At 43.9% G+C, this 21,247-nt stretch overlaps 1 protein-coding gene across 2 annotated transcripts in view; it reads left to right on the top strand.

The window, feature by feature from the left end:
* The window catches only part of DNER (delta/notch like EGF repeat containing), a 322,224-nt gene that overhangs the window by 217,485 nt on the left and 83,492 nt on the right, over positions 1-21,247 (top strand). For both annotated transcript variants that reach the window (XM_045481582.1, XM_045481583.1), the window contains exon 7: positions 10,741-10,854. In XM_045481582.1, coding sequence (XP_045337538.1) covers positions 10,741-10,854 — 114 coding nt within the window. The remainder of the gene's footprint in view (positions 1-10,740; positions 10,855-21,247) is intronic.

Raw genomic sequence — 21,247 nt, 5'->3', positions numbered from 1 at the left:
AATTTTCACTCATCAAAAATTCTTTCTCGGGGCGCCTGAGTGGCTCAGTCGGTTAAGCGGCCGACTTTGGCTCAGGTCATGATCTCATGGTCCATGAGTTCGAGCCTCGCGTCGGGCTCTGTGCTGACAGCTTAGAGCTGGAGCCTGCTTCTGTTTCTGTGTCTTCCTCTCTCTCTGCCCCTCCCCCATTCATGCTCTGTCTCTCTCTGCCTTTCAAAAGTGAATGAATGTTAAAAAAATTTTTTTTTTAAATAAATAAAAAAAATTCTTTCTCAGAGAACGAATACCTACCTTCCCTATAGCTTGGTTTATTATACAAACCTACAATTCAGCTGATAAATATCTTGAAGTCAGTCCCTTAACCTGTCTGTCTCGTGGCATAAATTCTTTCAACGTTTATTTATTTTTGGGACAGAGAGAGACAGAGCATGAACGGGGGAGGGGCAGAGAGAGAGGGAGACACAGAATCGGAAACAGGCTCCAGGCTCCGAGCCATCAGCCCAGAGCCCGACGCGGGGCTCGAACTCACGGACCGCGAGATCGTGACCCGGCTGAAGTCGGACGCTCAACCGACTGCGCCACCCAGGCGCCCCCATAAATTCTTAATGTAATACTTTTCTCCCTTTGGTTTCAGTTTTTCTTGGAGAGTCATCAGGACATCCTTAATGAAAGGAAATTTCTTGAAATCTCTCTCACTTTGTAATCACCAGATTAGACCCTATAGGTGTCACGTATAGTCTGGCCTCTCCCAATATCACAGTTTCTTATTTGGGTTCTAGGAAAAGGGAACGAGAGAGATTATTCTAAAAATAGCGATGCATGGTGCTACGTAGTCATTAATTACTTTATAATGAGTACTTCCAGAGTCCCTGGCTGTGTGGTAGGGGTTGGGGGACACAAATCCCCAACACCTGCTCTTAAATAATAGGAAAGCAGATCTGGAAACAATGCAGTGACAGGCACGATCATCAAGCCTGGGGGCTCCCGGTCACAGAGAGAAAAAACATGTGCCCGCAGTGCAGTCAGTAAGGGCTTTTTTTTTTTTTTTTTTATTTAAAAAAAATTTTTTTTTTTCAACGTTTATTTTATTTTTGGAACAGAGAGAGACAGAGCATGAACGGGGGAGGGGCAGAGAGAGAGGGAGACACAGAATCGGAAACAGGCTCCAGGCTCTGAGCCATCAGCCCAGAGCCCGACGCGGGGCTCGAACTCACGGACGGCAAGATCGTGACCTGGCTGAAGTCGGACGCCCAACCGACTGCGCCACCCAGGCGCCCCAGTAAGGGCTTTTTAATGCAATATTTGACTTTCACTCTTCGGTCTTTTTCTTTTGTAATCTGTCACCTGTGTAACTCTTAAATGAATAATATTAATATTTGATATTTTAAAAATTGCTGCTAGTTTCCTGGACCAGTGGTTCTCAGACTTTAGCGTGTACCTTGAATCAGAAGCACCTGGAGGGCTTCTTAAGGCCCAGATTGTAGCCTGTATTCTGCCCTCCGCTCGCCCCACCCCCTCCCAAGAGTCTCTGATTCTGTAGGTCTGGGATGATGCTGGTGAATTTACATTTGTAGCGAGTTCCCAGGTGATGCTGATGCCTCTGGTCTAGGGACCACACTTGGAGAACTGCTGGTCTAAACTGCCTTTTAAACACTGAGAGATCCAATAATATTGGCTTATTGCTTGGCAGTGTTAAAATCCGTAAATTGGCCATTCATTCACAAACATTGAGCCATCTGCGATGTAATCGGGCACGGTGCAAGCTATGTAGATTGATAGCAACGCCCATGCTGCTCAGAGTGGGTCTCATTCGGTCATTACAACCACCCTGGAAGCCATGTATTGACATTTTCCATGTTTCACTCAAGGGGGACGAGAAGGTCAAAGTCAGTCCTTTGATGTGCTACTCAGCTGAGCTTTGTATGGCCGTCCCTGACCTTTGTGCAAGGCACTGTCCTTTCCACTGTGCCTCTTACCTATGTGTGCTAATTCGATCTGGTTACTTTCTAACTTTGAGATTAATTTTTCCTGATTTTGCTGGATGTCAGCTTTCTTCCATGCTTTTCTGTCTATTGCATATTCCGATTTTAATTACATTTTATTGACTGCCTTTCACAGATGGGCCTTCTATGTCTTCCTTCCTTTGCCCTTGGTTTTTAAATCATGTTTGCATTTGTTCAGATGTGTTTGTTTTTCCCCTGCCAGCAGATCTCACTACTTTTTTTCTGTTAAATAATTCCTGCCTTCTGACTTTGAAATTGGATGCCTCTGAGGTTGAATGTCTAGATGGCCCACAGATTCCTGCTATTTATTTCTTGCTTCAGAGTGCTAATATTAGGCCCTGCATCTCTGCAGCCCCAGCCCAGCTGCTCTGATCCCCCGAGGGCAGGAGCCGAGGCCGGTGGGTTCTCTCCCTGCCATCAGCTTTTCAGTACAAAACGAGTAGCTTCGCCTGACTGCACAGCCAGCTATTAAGAGACCAGGAATGTTAAAAATAGCTCCCGCCACCTTCCCACCTTGGAAGCTTTTAGGATGGCTCTCCAAAGAAACAATTAGATCCCACCTCCCTGAATCAAAGCAACGCAGAGGAATAGCTTTGTTTCCGTAAAGGAATCTCGAAGTAAACATGCACAGAAACAGTTGTGCAGGGAAGCAGGATGTTTAGAAAAGCAACTGATCTATGGCCTTGTTTTTTTTAACAACCTGACTCGTTTAGCCAACTTTGCGTACTGGTGATTTATCATTGAACTCGAGAAGGTTTTTCTTCATTACAAGAGCACAACCAGCATAGACAGTGATTTGGGGGTGCTGTGGGGTACAAGTTTTTGGTTATGTTGCTTGCGATCAAAAGATACTATTAGGATGTAGTTGTCTCCAAACCATTTGGATGCTCGCAGGAAAACTTAGCCATTTTTCTCTCTATACATGGATACATTTTAAGTTATGTTTTCTACTTAAGTACAAAATAGTATAAAATTAAAGACTCCAAGTATACATTAGACCAAATGTAATCTGGGAATGCATCCACTGAATGGATTATTCAGTTCAATGCATTTCCTACAAGGTATCTGGTTGCTTTACCATCTGCCGGCCTTCACTTAGTACATGTGCTTTATTTCGTCCAACATCATTGCTCATGGTCAGGTGCTCTAAAAACACTAAGCCTCCATTTGGAGTTGAGAGCTTTGCCAGTCGTCCCATATGTCCTTGAAAGGCATCCTTATTATATATCCCAAGGCATAGCTTTTCTTAAATCTTCTTTGTTGCAGTAGAATGTTCTCCAAAGAAATCATGAAACCTCTGGGATTCCCTAAAAGAAAAGAGTGGTATTTCCAATAGTCTTCTATTTTGGAACCAATTATTACATTATTTATTCAATGAATGGATTTTGATTTCTAAAAATGTGCTGAAGGTTCGATATCCCTGCTTTGAAAGGACAGGTTTCTGTTTAAGGGAAGCTAAAAGGCATTGGGATGAAGACAAGTGTTTGTAGTCTGAAGGACCAAGGTCTCATTGACCTAAACCAGGGTTTCTCAACTCTGGCGTGAGAGGCACGTTGGGCTGGGTCATTCTTTGTTGTAGGGGACTGTCCTGTGCACTGTGGATGTTCAGCACCATCCTGACTCTTATCTCCTAGATGCCAGTAGCACCCCCCAGTGGCGTAACAATAGACGATGTCTCCGGACATCACCAAGTGTTCCCTGGGAGGGGAGCGGGTGTCGGAGGGTAGAGAGAATCATCCTGGTGGAGAATCAGTCTGACCTAGGGAATTAAACCTGGATGGACTGTTGGAGGGCAACGAGTCCTGCTTCAGGTCTGTTGATTTGCTGTGTCTTAGGTGCCTGTGGAAGGTGCCGAACGCTTCTCAGAGAAGTAAGACTGAAGCTCAGAAGGGGGTCAGCATAACTTTTCATCCATCCCAGTCTGGCTGGGGAGGAGGGGTCCTTTAGCAGAGCACCTGCTCCATTGTGGTGTCCCCCGCATTGGAAGCATAGACCGTGGCAGAACACAAGGTGATTTTAGATGGCACCTGTTTGAGAGGATACATGCGTAGTTTAATAGCCATGTATTTATTTTAAAGTGCGTTAGGGAAAAAACGGTCGCACATTTTGCCCATGCTGTTCTGGGTATTATTGCATAAGGAGAGGCTAAATCTAACTTGAGGGATATGGTTGATTTTAGGGCAGAAGCTTGAAGCAAGTTGATTGATTTGTGCTAGGAAATGTTTAAGTATCAAGGATTCAGAGATTACCGAGAAAGGCGAACTCCCAATTCTTAGGGAATTTGTTGTTGAAAGAAAACCAACAAAGAAAGGCCTTTTGGTTAATAAACATAATTGATGGAGCATGAAGGAACCCTGTGGGGGACAGCAGGAGACTGTAGGACAAAGCCCTGCTTCCATGGGTCACCTTCTAGGTGGGGAGGTAACAAGTCTACTTGTGTCTTGTCAAGTAGAGGCACGTGCTAAGAAGAATAAAGAAGGGCTTGAGGCCTGAGGTCCAAGCAGGTGATTTCTGCGCAGAGACCCGGCTAATGGCAGGGGCGGCCGTGGAAGGGTGTAGGCTCAGAGGGAACACTTCGTGCAAGGTGGCGGTGGGGCTCCAGGGCTGAGGTTTCTGATGGCCACTCTAGGCTTTCCTGCGTAGGGAAGGTGATCTGAAATGATCTTTTGTGTTTGTTCCCTTGCAAGAATTAAACATAAATCATAGTGATTCTCAAGCTCCATTAAACTTCTCAGCATATACTGGCTTAGCCTTATCTTTCAACTTAAATTCATGCATCAAAAATCAATTATTCAGCTGAACATTGTAATTGAATCGAAGTCTGATAGACGCTCTCATGCACCAAATTATCCCAATCACGACACATTCTTTGCTCGATCTCTGACATCACGTCACCATCTGTGTATGCGGTTCTTCCTCTTTCTGGGGTAAAAGACTCAGACCGCTAAGGGGAGAGCTGTGTTATTCTCGGCTAATTGCAGTTCTTGACCCAAACGAATTAGAACAGGCACTCAGGGGTTGGAGGTTGTTTCCGGGAGAGAGATTTTTGCCTGTCTCCCAAGACCCGGGCATCCGGGACAATTCTCAGGTCGGTGATGAACACACAGAGGCCACTCTTCTCCCTTATTGCCTCCAATGGCAGTAAACACTGGTTCACACTCTCCAAATGGGGTTGATTTCACAACACACAACCCCCTTGGATTCATAAGACATCTTGACCTAACTGTTCAGATTTTATCTGTCATCCCCCTCGAGTTTGTAGCAGACTTCCTACCCTGCATCGCTGGATTTCATGTCTCCCTACCTGGTGCTGGAGACGACTTTAATGTACTCTCTTAGGTCCTCTACTCCTTTACGAAATTCATTTTTAAACCCCCCCCCCATCCCACCTCTGCTTCCTGCTCTTACAGATGAAACTCCCCTGCATTTCCTGTAGTCCCTTTCCCTAGGTTTATTGCTGACTTTCTTCTGGAGCTTTGTGTTACATGACAGTTTTTTTTTAATTTTTTTAAATGTTTATTTATTTTTGAGAGAGAGAGAAAGAGATAGAGTGCAAGTGGGGTAGGCAGAGAGAAAGGGAGACACAGAATCTAAAGCAGGCTCCAGGTTCTGAGATGGTCAGCACATACCCCATGCAGGGCTCAAACCCATGAACTGCGAAATCATGACCTGAGCCGAAGTCAGATACTTAACTGACTGGGCCACCCAGGCGTCCCTTTGTTACGTGACGGTTTTAAATTCATGCCACACTTCTCTTTCTAGGGCAGGACCACAACTGCTTTCGTTGTATCCTGTGTCTCTGTCACATCTTTGTGTGGTCCTGAGGCCACAGCCTGAAAACACCATTAAAGACTGTGAGAAGAAGCTTGGTGACTTTAGGGACAGTTGGACTCCACGGTGGCCACAGTGCAGTGGTGGATGGGGAGAATGTGTGGGGATGAAGGAGGCAGGGGCCAGATCACGTTGTGCCTTTTACCCGTGGAGTCAAGTGTTTGGGTTTTGTTCCCAGCCCTTTGCAAAGCAAGCGGAAGGTTTTAAGAATAATAGGATATAAGCTAGGTCTTAAAAAAATCTCTCCGGCTACTCCCACATGGACTGTAGAATGGATTGTAGGAAAGCAAGAGTAGGGGTAAGGAGATGGGCTGAGGGGGCCTTGTCTTAGGTCCTGGTGAGAGGCAATGATGTCCCGACCTGGACAACGTGAAAACACCATGTGGTTATAACACTAATTTGGAAGGGGGTCCATGAATGCTTCGGGTTTGGCTAAGAAGGGGCCATATCACTAGTCTAAGGAAAGGAATGGAGACAGTTACTGCTATTTGCCTTGGTAGTTGGGTATAGACTTTGTCATTGGAAACCTGAATGAAGGAGATTTTCTCTGTTGTGCATTTTAATTTTTTTTTTTAACGTTTTTATTTATTTTTGAGACAGAGAGAGACAGAGCATGAACGGGGGAGGGTCAGAGAGAGAGGGAGACACAGAATCGGAAGCAGGCTCCAGGCTCTGAGCCATCAGCCCAGAGCCTGACGCGGGGCTCGAACTCACTGACCGCGAGATCGTGACCTGGCTGAAGTCGGACGCTTAACCGACTGCGCCACCCAGGCGCCCCTCTCTGTTGTGCATTTTTAAGGACGTCTGAATGGCATCCACACCTTTCATGCATACTGCTGGGCCTTTACATGGGCTTTTCTTTGTGCCTTGCCAATATCCCATTGGGAACTTATGACCTAGGTCTTTAAGTCCTGAAATGCCCATTTGTGTGTGTGTGTGTGTGTGTGTGTGTGTGCGCGCGCACGTGTGTGTGTGGGCACGCGCATGTGTGTGCGTGTGTGTGTGTGTGTGTGTGTGTGTGTTAGAGAAAATTCTCCTGTTAGCAACATGCACGAAATGACCACATAATACCTTTCTTATCCACTGTGTTGACACAATCATTGCTTTGCTTGAACATTCCACAAGGTCCTCTGAATGTGTGTCACTGCTTTGGTTGGGTGAGGAAATGTCCATGATCAGCACGGTTATTTTATACCCCAGAAAAGATACCGGCTTCCCACAAGGTGGAAGAAAGAACCCAGGCAAAGCCTTCATGGTCTTGTAAAATTTAAATTCCATTCACTCATTTAGTTTTAACACCTTGGTTACGATATCAAATGAAAAAACAACAGACATGGGTGGGTAATTTGTGTATGCCTTAGATGTGCAGTTCAGAATATTATATATAGGTTAATATCAGGGATTTGTCTGACAACTGTAGATTTCTGCTTTCTGCGGGTCTAAGAAATGACTCACTGGTGTTTAAGAGTCCCTGAAACCAGCAACAGGACACTCGCAGTTCCTTGTCCTCTCCCAGATCTGGCTTCAATTGGCTCAATGCAGTCAGTGATGGCGCTCCTGGGACTTCCGACTAAATTGGAACTACCTTCTTTGACGTCAAGAATCATGCCTGGCCTGGTGTGGACAAGCGTCAGGCCCTGAATTACAGCTGGGCAGACACACAGGCTGGTTATTGCTAGCAACTGACCAGCTGGTCACCTGCAGCTAAGGATACTCAGTAATCCCATAATCCCATCATCCCAGCTGCCTCCCTCCATCATCCCTGCCTCCCTCCCTCCTCCATTGCTGTTTTTCTTTTCCAGTTATATCGGACCTGTAGACATGCCAATATATACATACTTTATAGGTCTAAGTACACACTTTTGCTTATAGTTTCATGTTTCCCCTATTGAAAAAATCTTTGCGAGAAAGCTGTAAAGCTTGAGAGCCAAAAGCAATGATATAGTGACTGGTCCCTGACCTGTGTTCCTCATTAGAGAGGACTATTGGCATTTGAGTAAGAAAATTTTCTTGTACTGGGTCGTCTCGGGCAGTGCAAGACTTTAGAATCTCCACCACTAAGTACTGGTTGGACAATCCCAAACACCCCACACACTGCAATGTGGATTGACCTCTTAGGTTGAAATCCTACTACACTTGAATGCGTAAATATTGGAGCATTTAACAGCGCTTAAGGTTTAATTTATTAGATTTATTAGATAATAGTGAATTAAATGCATGGGAAGATTTGTGTATTATTCGACAAATGGGGTTCTTAAAAAGAAATTGTTGAAATTAATAAATGTAGTTTAAAGTGTTTAATTCAGTTTGTAAATGGGACTGCACATTAAACAGGCCATTAGAAGTGATCTTAAAAAAAAATCTCCATTAGTTCGGGATACATCTTGAAGTCTCTACAGGTGAAATGAAATTTGCTTTAAGATACCCCAACAGGGAAAATATAAAACTATGCGAGAGCTAGATGAAATTAAATGGACAGAATGCTAGTGATTTGTTGAAGTTAGGTGATAGAGACATGAGGCTTGTATACTAGTCTCTCTACGTTTAAGTATGTTTAAAACTCCCAAATAAAAAGTTCAAAGAAAGTGAATGTTAAAATTTTCTCTAAAGAACTTCGAAGCTCACGGAATCCTGAATTTTGCTCATATTGTTTCTGTCTGGTAGGGACGTAATACATCCCTTACAGATGTATGATATCTCATTGGCTTTTGGCTATTTTTAATGATTTTGTGTAATTCTGTGGTCACAGTTTTAAGATCTTCGTGATGGCAGGATTCATGACTCTATATCCTGTAAGCACACTGCTTCTAAGAAGCCAGTATTTGTAATTGGCTGTCTTTTTCATGAAGGTACTTTTGTAGTCTGTTGTAGAAATGTTGAAAGCAGGGATTTAAAGAAAATTTTTGGTAAGCCCAAGAATAAGCATGGTGTTTAGGCTGTGTCTGTCTATATCTGTGCATTTCCTTATACATCATTTGCTGTTATTTTCCCTTCATGTTAAATACATGTTTTTGAGCATGTGATGCATGTTGCCTCAGGCATGATGATGCATTTAAGGGATTGGGCTCAGGAGTTTGACTCCCCGTGTACCATTGTGAAAATCACTTAAACTCCCCAGTTCTCAGTTTCCCCATTCGTGAAACGGACATGGTTATGATACTGACCTCATAGTTTGCAGTGAGGATGAGTTAATGCATAGAAGAAAAAGGAAGTGTTCTATTCTAGGTATTAGCTATGATTTTTAGTCAGAAACTTATTTGTAGCACTCTTCTGAAAAACAGTTTTCTCTCCCTCATTCTGAATTTAGGGCCGTCATTTGAAGATCTATGAACATACTGTTATCACATTAAGATATTCTGTTCTGCAATTTTGAAACAGCTTTTTGTCCTGGTGTTTGGATTTTTAGCTTATACAATTATTTTATTCATCTTATCACATTCACTAATAAACTACAATCTCCTGAGCTGTTTTCAAGCCTGTAGGGGAGAGTAAGGTTGTACGTAAATGCCTCCACATTCACAATCTGTAATTTATACTCGTTTTGCAGGTAATTGAAGCTCAGGCGAATCATCCCTCTTCTAATATCACCGATTTACTTTTGCAAATCTCAGATTCAACTGCTAATGACAGTCTTTCAAAACTAATAATTCAGAAAGACAAGTTTTTAAATACTTAATGTACAGCCTAGCAAGGTATAAAATGCTACAGTATGATTATAATCATGTAGAAAATATCTGTGCATAAAAATTTCTGATAGGAATCATCTCCAAATTATTAAGAGTTCTGTCACTCAAATAACAGAACTAAGGGCAGAACCTCTTTCTGTTTGACATCTTGTGTTCAAAGTTTCTTTCATAGCCATTTTCCACTTTAAAGTGAATTTATTTCTCTGGAGGGCTTTGTTTTCAAAGTTACTAAGTAATGTGGAATGTATTCACTTAAAATTTTTTTGAGGTTTATTTTTGAGAGAGAGAGAGAGAGTTAGAGAGAGTTCAAGCGGGGCAGGGGCAGAGAGAGAGAGGGAGACCCAGAATCCGAAGCAGGCTCCGGGCCCTGAGCTGTCAGCACAGATGCCGACATGGGACTCAAACCCACAAACTGTGAGATCATGACCTGAGCTGAAGTCAGATGCTCAACCAACTGGGCCACCCAGGCTCCCCTAATGTGGAATTTATTTAAAGCTTTTGGGTTGCATCCTCATAGATGGGAGTCCTTACTTCCGTATCATACATGTGTTTATGTTACTCCAATGAAATCCCCGCCAGAGTCTTGCTTCACAGAGAATTTACTAGGCTGGATGGGATTCAAATAAAACCAAGAATAATATCCTCAGGTGCTTAACATTATGTGTGTCTCAATCTCTTTATCTTTAAAATGAAGGAATGGGGCATGGCATTAACACAGAGCAGTTCTTCCAGCTGTAAAATGTAAATTAAAGAAATTTTAATGACTAGCGTTTTTCCTTGTGCTTTTTAAAAATAGGTATTGGGATGACACTGACACAGGGAAGGTGGCCGTCCTCTCAGTTAGATGGCCTCTCGTCTACAAACACACTGTAGACTGTGTTTTGTCCTGTGTCAGAGCAAGCTGGGAACCCTCAGTTTCTGAAGGTTCTGACTCGTATTTCAAAGTAAAGTGCAGGGCTAAGGCTGAAGGAAAGTCTGTCCTTGCCGTAAAAGATTTTTGCAAAGTAAATGATTTTTGAACTGTGATTCTAAACCGCTGAGACTGTTTCTCATTGCAAAACCAAAGCAGACCGAGGAGGAGTGGCTGGGTGGGGGCTCTTTTGCTCAAAGCTGCTGCTTTTGGTGGGTGGGGTACTGATTAGACTCCATCAGTTCCCGGGGTAGTTCGCAATGGTTTTGGAATAACACATTTTATAAAATATCTATCTTGTTTTATTCAGGTTATACTGGAGAGCTGTGCCAATCCAAGATTGATTACTGTATCCTAGACCCATGCAGAAATGCAGCAACATGCATTTCTAGTCTCAGTGGATTCACCTGCCAGTGTCCAGAAGGTAAGTATTATTGCCTAAGGATACCTGTTTTTTCTTCCCATTTTTAACCCATAAACTACTTTGATCAGCTTTAAATTTCTGAAAACCTCCGTGCGAGACAACTTCCTCCATTTGTTCCGTTTATAAAGCGAAATATAAGGTAGTCTTTTCTTAAAAAACTCTGTGCTAGAATAGCTTGAGAATTATGTTTGAATATTAGACCTAATCTAGGAATTTCTGTGATTTTACTTACACCTTGAAAATGAATACATGTAACACAGTGATAACTATAAGTTTTTTCCTAAATTTCACGTGTTAAATTTTCAAAATTTTGTTTGTTTTAGATACCAGTACGCATAAAAAATATTTCAACATGAAGTTCACCTGCTTTTATTTTATTTTATTTTATTTTATTTTATTTTATTTTATTCTTAAAAAATGTTTATTCCTTTAGGCAGGGAGAGGGTGTGAGCAGGGGAGGGGCAGAGAGAGAGGGCGAGAGAGCGAGAATCCCAAGCAGGCTCCGCGCTCTTAGCGCAGAGCCGGATGCGGGACTCCATCTCCCGAACCTGGGAGGTCATGACCCGAGTGAAAATCAAGAGTTGGACGCGCGACGGACTGAGCCACTCGGGTGCCCGTCACCTGCTTTTATTTTTAAATCAACTTTCTAACACCGTAGAAACTTTAGGTTATCTGGAAAGTCACATCTTTTGAGCTACTTTTATTTTTATTTATGTATTTATTATTTATTTTAATGTTTATTTTTGAGAGAGAGAGAGAGAGAGAGAGAGAGACAGAGCGTGAGCAGGGGAGGGGCAGAGAGAGAGGGAGACAGAATCCCAAGCAGGCTCCAGGCTCTGAGCTGTCAGCACAGAGCCCGGCACGGGGCTGGAACTCGTGAAGCACGAGATCGTGACCTGCGCCGAAGTGCCACCCGGGCGCCCTTTTAGCTACTTTTAGTTAAAAAAGAGTTTTACTGTTAGAGTAGTTCGAGCTGAAGGGGCAGGCAGGTGACCATAGTTAGCAAGCTGGTATTCAAGATACGATTTTGTACTCAGAGGAAGTTCTCATTTCTGCTTGGAGGGATGTTATGGAAGGGATTACTTTAAACACTAATGTTGTAAGAATAACCTGATGTTAGAGTTTTTTGTTCTTTATTTTTTTGAGTTTTATTTATTTATTTATTTATTTATTTATTTATTTATATTTTTTAACGTTTATTTATTATTGAGAGACAGAACACGAGCAGAGGAGGAACAGAGAGAGGGAGACACAGAATCCGAAGCAGGCTCCAGGCTCTGAGTTGTCAGCAAAGAGCCTGACGCGGGACTTGAACTCACGAACTGTGAGATCATGACCTGAGCCGAAGTCGGTCTCTTAACCGACTGAGCCACCCAGGTGCCCCTAGAGGTTTTTGTGTTTGTTTGTTTGTTTTTAAAACCGGCATGTCAGCTCCTGATCCGCAGAGGTAGGCGGACAACTGCATGAAGTATGAGGACATCGTCTGCAGAGATGAAGTGTAGAGTCTGAGTGCATACACTCTGGAACCATCTCTGGGCTCCACATTACCCTACCCTGCCCCTGGCTGAGAGGCTGCAGGGCAGCAGTGGTTCGGCACGGCACTTGCTGAAAGGCCACCAACCTCCCAGGTGACCCAGGGGCTCAGGGGTGCAGCATCTCCTCCTCCTCGGTGTTTTGAAGACCCGACGTGAAGAAGTGAATCCTGTCCCCCAGCTTCCGCTCACCTGTGCAGGGTGGGAGCTGCGCCCCCAGGTTGCTTGTGCTTGCGATGTAGGTGGTTACCATGGCAGTGGAGTAGAGTGTGTTTGAGAGAAGTGTGTTTCACCCTCCCCTTGGGTCTCTGAAGCGAATGGAAAACGCGGGCATGTTGAAAGCGGTGGAGGGCTGAGCAAGCAGCACGCGTTGTCCCTCACACACGGAGCGCTGCAGATTTTCAGGGCTTCGCTGCACCCTGGGTCAGGCGGTTGCTAACTGGTTGTAGCCTGTGCTTGAGGTCAGGGGTGGGCGTCAGGGTCACCAGCCGATTGACTGCAGCAAATCATGAATCCCCCCGCCGCCACCCGCTCCTCCTAAACGTGGGCTAGAATGAGACTGCATACTTCCCAGGACCGTCCCGGGTACAAACGGGATTCTTGCGAAAGAGCTTTGAAAACGCCAAATTGCTTATTTTTACAGTTTTGACTGCCACCAGAAGGTTAAAATGAGACCCCAGAGGCTCATAGAGGCAGTGACTTCAAAAATCACAGCAGCCATAAAGGATGGCCCTCGAAGCGGGACCCAGTGGTTTTACTTTCCCTCATACCGCCATTTTTCCTAGCGCATAAAGATGGCCGAGCACTTCCTGTTTGCCAGGCGCTGCGCTGGGCGCTGGGACTTAAGGGCTAGTGGAGCTGAGATGGGGCCTCCCATGGCGCATCCACAGATAAATGTGTAATTACAGCAGGACCAGGGCCTTGAAGATGTCCAAAAGGGAGCTGTTTAGTCTCGGACAGCTGGGCGTGTTGCCCCCATGTGGAGACCCTGAGTGAGGACAGGGAGGAGAGCGGCGGAGTTGAGGGCATCACCGATGAGGGAAGACGGTGAGGAAGAAAGTGGGTGATGGGAAGCTGATGTATGCATGGCTTCACGGGGCTTTGTGTGCCCAGGTGGGACATTTCCTCTTCATCCTGAGGGGGAGACGGGGGCTTAGGTCTGGAGCCTGTTTCCACCACTGACTCACCAGCTCTGTCTCATGGGCAAGTGAGTTCATACCTCTCGCTCTCTGTCTCAGTTTACTAATCTGTAAATTGGGGAAATGCTAATGCCCACTTAATAGGGACAGTGAGGATTAAATGAGACGTTGCAGGTACAGTAGTTAGCACAGGGCCTGGCTAAATGGCTGTTCAGTATTAGCTGCTTCATCATTACTGTTTTCCTAGTAACAATTTACTGTTGAACCATTGATGAATTTAAATGGGAATTTGTCATTTTCATTCCCGAACAGTGTGGAACATAGAGTGGGAGTAAGGAGGAGAGTTTGGAGATTGTTGTAGAAGTCCAGGGAACAGGTGTTGACTGTTAGAAGGGGAAGGGTGGGGCTTAGAAAGGGGGGAAGCTGATGGATTTGGGAGAACTTGAGAGGTCAAGTGAGGGGGCCTGAGATGGGTGGGTGATGGGGGGAGGGGCAAGCTTGTTCCCTCTGTCAGTCTGTGGCAGGCTGTGCCGTTCCTGGAGAAAAAGAAATGCAGAGCACAAGTGTTCTATTTTGGACGTGTTGAGTTTGAGTGGCCTTTGTGACATCCAAGTGGAGCTGTCAGCTGTGAATCTGGAAGCTGGTGGAGAAATCTGGGCCAAGTCCAAATGCAGACCCATTAGCCCATAGATGGCAGTTTGAACCTTGGCATCCGGGGGATTGTCTAGGGAGCCTTCATTTTTATCCAGTGGCCTGTCAGTTCCTCCACGCTGTCTAGATAAAGCCTAGGGGAAATGTGACGCTCTGGAATGCAAAGAATGAAGACCAATTTCCTGACAGTCTTTGTGTGAAGAGTTTTTTCAGAGGTTCACCTTCACTGAAGACAGACCAGGGAAAAGGGGCTTTACTTCCAGTTCTGAAGAATTCATTGCAGTGTTTTGGAGCCTCTTAGTAGGAGTGTGAGGCCGTGACCGGGTGGCTGGTGTTTTTGAACCAGCCCCTCCCACTGGCTTGTTCTCTGGGTGCTTGTGGTAGAAAATAATGTTTACAGAACACGTCGCGTCTCCAGGATCCCTCTCGTTTCCGGCACACTGCGAAGACAAGTTTGGAAAGTGTCTCAAGTCCACAGAATGTTCTGGACTTCTGAGCTAGCATTAGGACCCTTCCTGCCTCCTTTTTTTCCTTTCTTTCCTTTTTTTTTTCTTTTTCTCCAGTGATGAACATTTTCTTGTCATGTTTGCTTTATACACGTGCATTTATGTGTATAGTTTGTTTCTTTGCAAAGTAATTTGAAAGCAGATGAGAAACATCATGGCTCTTCATCCCCAAATAAATCAGTTTGTGTTTTCTGAGAATTAGCAGTCTTCTTTAGATCTTACGGTGCGCCTAGAAAATCATCACACCTAAGAAATTTAGTAATTGTTTCCTCATATTACGTACTATGCATCCTTTTTTCATTTATTCCTTTATGTGTATTAATTCTGTCTGCCCTGGTTCCCTGTGTTCTCTTGAGAGGGAGGGAAAACCGCACGCCAGGAGCATTTAACGCCACATTTTATACTAGGAGGAGGTTAATAAAAATGTGTTAAATGAACACATTATAAAAGTCAGCACCTCAGTATCACTCTATAGTCTGCCAGCACCTCTGATCCTCACGACAATTCTATGAAGCAGATGCTATTAATGTCTCCATTTAACATATTGGGAAACTGAGGCACAAGGGGATCAAATAACCTGCCGGTGATCACATAGATAGAAATTTAAACCCAGGCACCTTGGCACTGGCCTTCTTAACCATCGTCCTATAGTGTCTCCAAATACATCCTTCAAAATACACTCGGTCTCATTTTTTTTTTTTTTAAAGATGATCTCTGGGGGCGCCTGGGTGGCTCAGTCGGTTAAGCGTCCGACTTCGGCTCAGGTCATGATCTCACGGTCCGTGAGTTCGAGCCCCGCATCGGGCTCTGTGCTGACAGCTCAGAGCCTGGAGCCTGTTTCAGATTCTGTGTCTCCCTCTCTCTCTGACCCTCCCCCGTTCATGCTCTGTCTCTCTCTGTCTCAAAAATAAATAAATGTTAAAAAAAAAAAATTAAAAAAAAAATAAAGATGATCTCTGTAACAATAGTCATGAATAGAATAAATGCCAAGTTTGTTGGGTTCTAAAACTTTTAAATGTCCCTGCTAAAAATTTCTGAAGTCTGGGAAAAGCTGGAAAAAATGTTTTTCATATATATAAAAATTTACATAAATTTAAATATATATGTATTTCTTTTTTGTAAGAACGGTGAAATCCTTTTACAGCAATTCCCTCCCAGTCCGGAAAGCTGTTACAACTAGGTTTTCCCTCTGGATAGTGCTTTCAACTCAGCACATTCACATCCTGGCTCTTTTCCATCCTTTTTCCTCTTCATTCTGTTTCTTTCAAGGATCCTTCTGAATCCAACCTGGACCAGGTCCTTCGAGCTTGGAGTCCTTCCTGACTATCTGTCTCTTTGACTCTCGCCTCCTTTTTAACCTCTTTCCAAAAGTTCAAAGTCAGTGAGGCCTGCGAGACAGCTTGTGCTGTAATTATCATTTAAGCTCTCCTTCTGGAAGGTTTCTGCTTTCCTCCTACACTTAGGTTTTTATTCTTTGTCAACAGGTTCTGTCTTTTCTCTGAATTTCTACTTAACGTTCACTGGGCCCACATTTGAAAAGTGCAGTTTTGGATTGTGGTTCCTGTGCAGGTGACAGGAAGCAAAAGTAAAAATGTCAGGAGTGTTTTCTTGCAGATACTTTACCAAACAACAGCAGCAGAGAGGAGAAATTAGAAGCTGATCTTTTTGCCTACGTGTTTACTCTGTACACAGATACCGTCTTTATGTTTGGTTTAGAACTTTGAGATCCTTCAATTTTAAACCAAATGCATTTTAATTCTGAAGACATCTAATTATATATACTTACCATCACTGCCTATTGGTATTTAAATATGTAAACTTAAATATATGAATACATTTAAATACATACGTAAATAAAATCTGAATATAACTGTCTAGCCGTCCTCTCTGCTTCGGTACCTCTGAATTTTTATTTTGTCCGCCTCAGAATTTGAAGTAGACCACCACACAGACTAATAGGGAATAAAAAGAACTTGGTAGAGATGAAAGCATTCAGCAGTAAAGCACATTTGTGGGTCCTACAGGTATGTTGATCTGCATCATGCAGGGCACAGAATCACATTGCAGAGGACCTGATCGCTTGCCTGGTATCTACCTCGGCATGTGGCGACCAGAGACTGACGTGAGAATATGGAGCTCCAGGCAGTAGGTTTGAGAAGATATCATTGCATCCAATAGGTTGTAAAAACATTAGTCAGAGGTTATTTTCTGGTGTCGCACTTGCTGATGGGAGTACAGACCCACAGAGTTTGTGTGAGCAGCTCTTGCCCTGCAATTCTGAAGGCAGATACTGCAGCCAGGGAGGGGACCTGCTTCCACACCGGACTCCACTGTCAGTCGTGCAGGTCTTGTAACTTGGAAACTCCGTAGCCACGTGTGGTTAGTGTCCTCCTCTGGCCCGGAGGTTAGTAGACCCGAGTGTGGGGCCAGAGAGGAGGTGGGGGAGTGGGGTGGTTACAAGTGTGGATTGAGGGTCCCATCGCTTGTGTTTGAATGCTGGACCTGTCCCCTGTGCAGCTAGCTCTGTGCTTCTCCGGGGCTCATTTTTCCACTTAGAAAATGGGGATGATATTAGGACATGCTTTATAAGTCGGTGTGAGGAACAGAAAAGCCCTCAGCTCCGTGCTTGGCAAAGAGTAAGTACTGAATAGTGTTCGCGACGATGATGGTGGTGGTGATGGTGGAGAATTTAGCCATATCACCTTGGGTGAGTCGTACAGTTTTCATCTCCTCCAGCCATTGTTTTCTTGTTTTAATGATGAAGATTGACTATTACCTTTAAGGGACCCTATTCCTGATAGTCTCTGATTCACATACATCAGCCTGAGAGCCCCTTGCTGAGTCAATAAATCCAGCCTGTTGTTTCAAGTAATGTTTACAGAGAAAAGTTTCATAACCTCTAAACGACTCCCTAAAACTTAATGTCAGCCCTCAGGCCCTGTAAGTCAAATCCCATTGCAACAAGCTCCAAGGGTTTATCCAAACTATTTTTGTTTTTCTACATTTTATAGCCTTGAGTAATCTAGCCATATAAATCCTTTTGTCCAACTCAAATGTCAGTGGTAACGCTTTTCATCTTAGAGGGATTTACAGGCAATAGCCACACATGTCATAAAAATTATCCCCGAGATAATGTGTATTGTTCAGAAACCGGGCATGTTACCCAATAAGGATTTAGGAGTCATGCAGTCCTAGGATTGGGTTGTTTTTCCCCAGTATCCTGATAGGTAGGATTTCGGTGAAAGCACTCTCTTAGGACCTTATTAAACTGCATGTATTTACATAAGAAATGTGCAACATGTCCTCGTAAAATTACCAGGCCTGAATAAGGTACTGTTCTTATTTTTTTGAAAATTTGGCACTATCCCTAAATCACCACATCATTTAGGAACTGTAGCAGCTGAGATCCTCGGCGCTCCAAGAGGCATGTAGTTTCACCTCTTGGAGACAGAGCAGGCTTTAAGACTTACCAAGTGTGAGTAAAACTTTATTTCTGCGCTTGGTGTATGCTGATCAATTTTTGATTTACAGCTAAGTTCGTATTTCTCTTCTTTGTGTCCCCACATAGCACAGTTTCTCTGAGGTTGTTTAACTAAAAATACCGCGAGGGATTTTGCTTGCCCGCTTCCCCCATTCGCGGTGGGACCAGATGTACTCACCTTAGTACATGACCAGGGTCCTGTCATCTTTAGCTCTGCCGCCCTCCTGGGAACCGTTCTGATGCCCAGGTTAGTGGTGGCAGATGACAGTAGGAAGTTGCAACGTGACACGTGAATGAAGAAATAAATCATGATACCTTGGTGCTTTTCTTTTTAAGAAGAGGTAGGGGATACCTAATAGGTAAATACAAATCCCGATTTCTTGAGGTGTGTGTCCAGATCTGCACGGGAATGTTATTTAGCGCTCTTAAAACTTTTTGGCTTTAAATATTTGGGTAGATGGCCTAAATTTCAACTGTCATTTCTCTTGTGGCTTCAGGAATCACCACAGCATCGGCGGTAACCATGACAACGAGGACATCTGCCATTTGTTGAGTGCCTGCTATGTGTTTGGTGCTTGAAGTTAGTATTTGGTGTAAGTTAGCAGTTAGCTGCTGAGGCTCAGAGAGATGTTGCTGCTTGAGTTTGAATCTGTGTTTGATCACATTTTACTTGGGGACCTTGGGCAAGTAAACGTAAATCCTCTGTGCCTCATTTTCTGCATCTGTGGAGTGAGGATAGTATTAGCACCAACCTAATGAGGTTGTCACAAGGATTAAATGTGTATACAGTACTCAGAACAGTGGGGTAAGTGATTAATATAAGTGTACAAGGTGTATACGTGTACAAGGTAGGTCCCGAGGCTCTAAGGTCCTGGTGGACCTGGGTGAAGACTAGGTTTGTCTAACTCTGGAGTCCGTGTTCACTCTGCTGAACTAAGCTCCTTCTCTGGTCAAGTTCACCTTTGTGACAACTAGCTGGTTGGGTACAGGTCTGCTTTCCCCCCTGGGTCTCTAGGCTTGTCGAGGGCAGTGATGCTCAACTCTTTTTTGGTATTCCTTAGCACACCTGGCACTTAGGTACCTATGAGCCTTGTGTTGAATGTCTTGAGTGAGTAAATATCTCAAAACTGTTTCAACAGTTCAACAGTGTCATTTAATATGGGAAGAGACTGGAGCCAAGATGAGTTAACCAGGGTCCACTGATGTAACCAGGTGACTGTCATTGGTTAGACTCATTGCAAACTCAAGCTAGCAGTGAGGCCGGTGGGGGTGGCTGGGAAACGAGGCTCTGATCTCATCCAGGATCCCATTCGGCATGATTTAGGGGTCATCAGAGACTTGGGCAGAGTTGATATACGGAATTGGGGGATCCCTTCTCTGGCTGTCTTCTTTCCTAGGACCCTTTCCCATTCCTCATGGTGTGCCTGTCCCTGGCTGGTTCCTAGCAGGCTTAATGCTAGCATCTTTGTGTCCTTGGGCCATAGTCACACCCAACCAAGGCTGCCTGCAGGGTGGGGCTCCCCAAACGTGAAACTACCCCCATGCCAGCTGCTGCCTCTATGTTCTGACTTTCCTCTAAAACCCTGTCCACTTTTGTTCACTTTCCAGAGCCAGGTAGTGGTGGGGTTATTTGGCCTGGAGCTAACTGTTGTTATTTGTGGGACAATCTGTTAAGAAAGCTTATTTCTCCATATAAGAAGCCGAATGCCCATATAATTGTTTTTAACAGCAACAAAGATCCTTTACAATGGAAATACAAATATTCTAGAGGCACCTGGGTGGCTCGGTCAGTTAAGTGTCAGACTTCAGCTCAGGTCATGATCTTACAGCTCATGGGTTCAGCCCACGTTGGGCTCTGTGCTGACAGCTCAGAGCCTGGAGCCTGCTTTAGATTCCTCTCTCCTTCTCTCTCTGCCCCTCCCCTGCTCATGCTTTGTCTGTCTCTCTCTCAAAAATAAATAAACGTTTAAAGAAAAAAAAAAAGAAATACAAATATCCTAAAAGTAAGTATAATTTTTATTTTTCCCTGCAGTAGAATTTATCTCCATATACGTATATACTCATATGTATGTATATGCATATGCATAAGCATATGTATGTATGTGTGTATGTGTATACACACACACACACATACACACACACTCACTCTGTTTTAGATAATTGGAAGAGGCTGGAGAAAATTTTTGTCTGACTTGGACCAAAGTACCATGCGATGTGGTCCTGGGTCTTATTGTGAACAGTTCAAGATCTGGGCTCAGAGTCCTATAAGCGTGTTAAGGTGGGGCTGACAGAGAGACCCGGCCTAAGAGAATTGAACATGCACGCAGCTGTGAAAGTAGAAGAATGTTGGTTAATTGCTTTATCATCTTCCATTTTTGGCTAAATAATTCTTTCTTTGGCTTGGTTTTTCCAACCAAGTTCTCATGTCCTGAGACCTGATGTCATACTGATAAAAGGGCCCCAAAGATAGATGCTTAGGTTTCCCCTCCCATCACATAGCCCATTCTTGAAGCATTTTCCACTTGTCTTCTAACTGCCCCAAGTATGTTTGGTTGTAATTTATATGAAGACCTTGTCCCTTCCTCACCTTTAGCTCCTGACTCTACACTTAGTAATGCATCTGGTCACTGTACATCAGGGCATGCACGTGGGCTGATGTCACCACTGTCTTCTCTTACTGTATTTGACCATCACCCTCTGCTCTGTTACAGTCTGGGACTTCATATCACACTTTAAATAATTTTATCATTTTTCCCTTCGCTATCAGAGAATCCAATGCTCAGATGAGCTCAAAGAAAAAGAAACACCCGTATGATTCCATCCCCATGAGAGATCACTTTGAATTTTAGGCAACTATCTTTGAAATCTCTTTTTAATGTGCATTTGGAAAAACTAAAATTGGATCTTACTGTGCATTCTCTTTTGTAATGAGCTTCTTAAACTGAACAATGTGTTCCAAATGTTCTCCTGTATCGTTCATTATTTTCTTAAAGAACTGTTCTTAGTGGCTGCATTTTATACCATCGTATGAATGTGGCATAATGGATTTAATGAACGACCTAATCGTCCACATACTATTTATTG

Source organism: Leopardus geoffroyi, chromosome C1, assembly GCF_018350155.1.
Source record: "Leopardus geoffroyi isolate Oge1 chromosome C1, O.geoffroyi_Oge1_pat1.0, whole genome shotgun sequence".
Taxonomy (NCBI): Eukaryota; Metazoa; Chordata; class Mammalia; order Carnivora; family Felidae; genus Leopardus; species Leopardus geoffroyi.
This window is presented reverse-complemented; position numbering and strand designations above follow the sequence as displayed.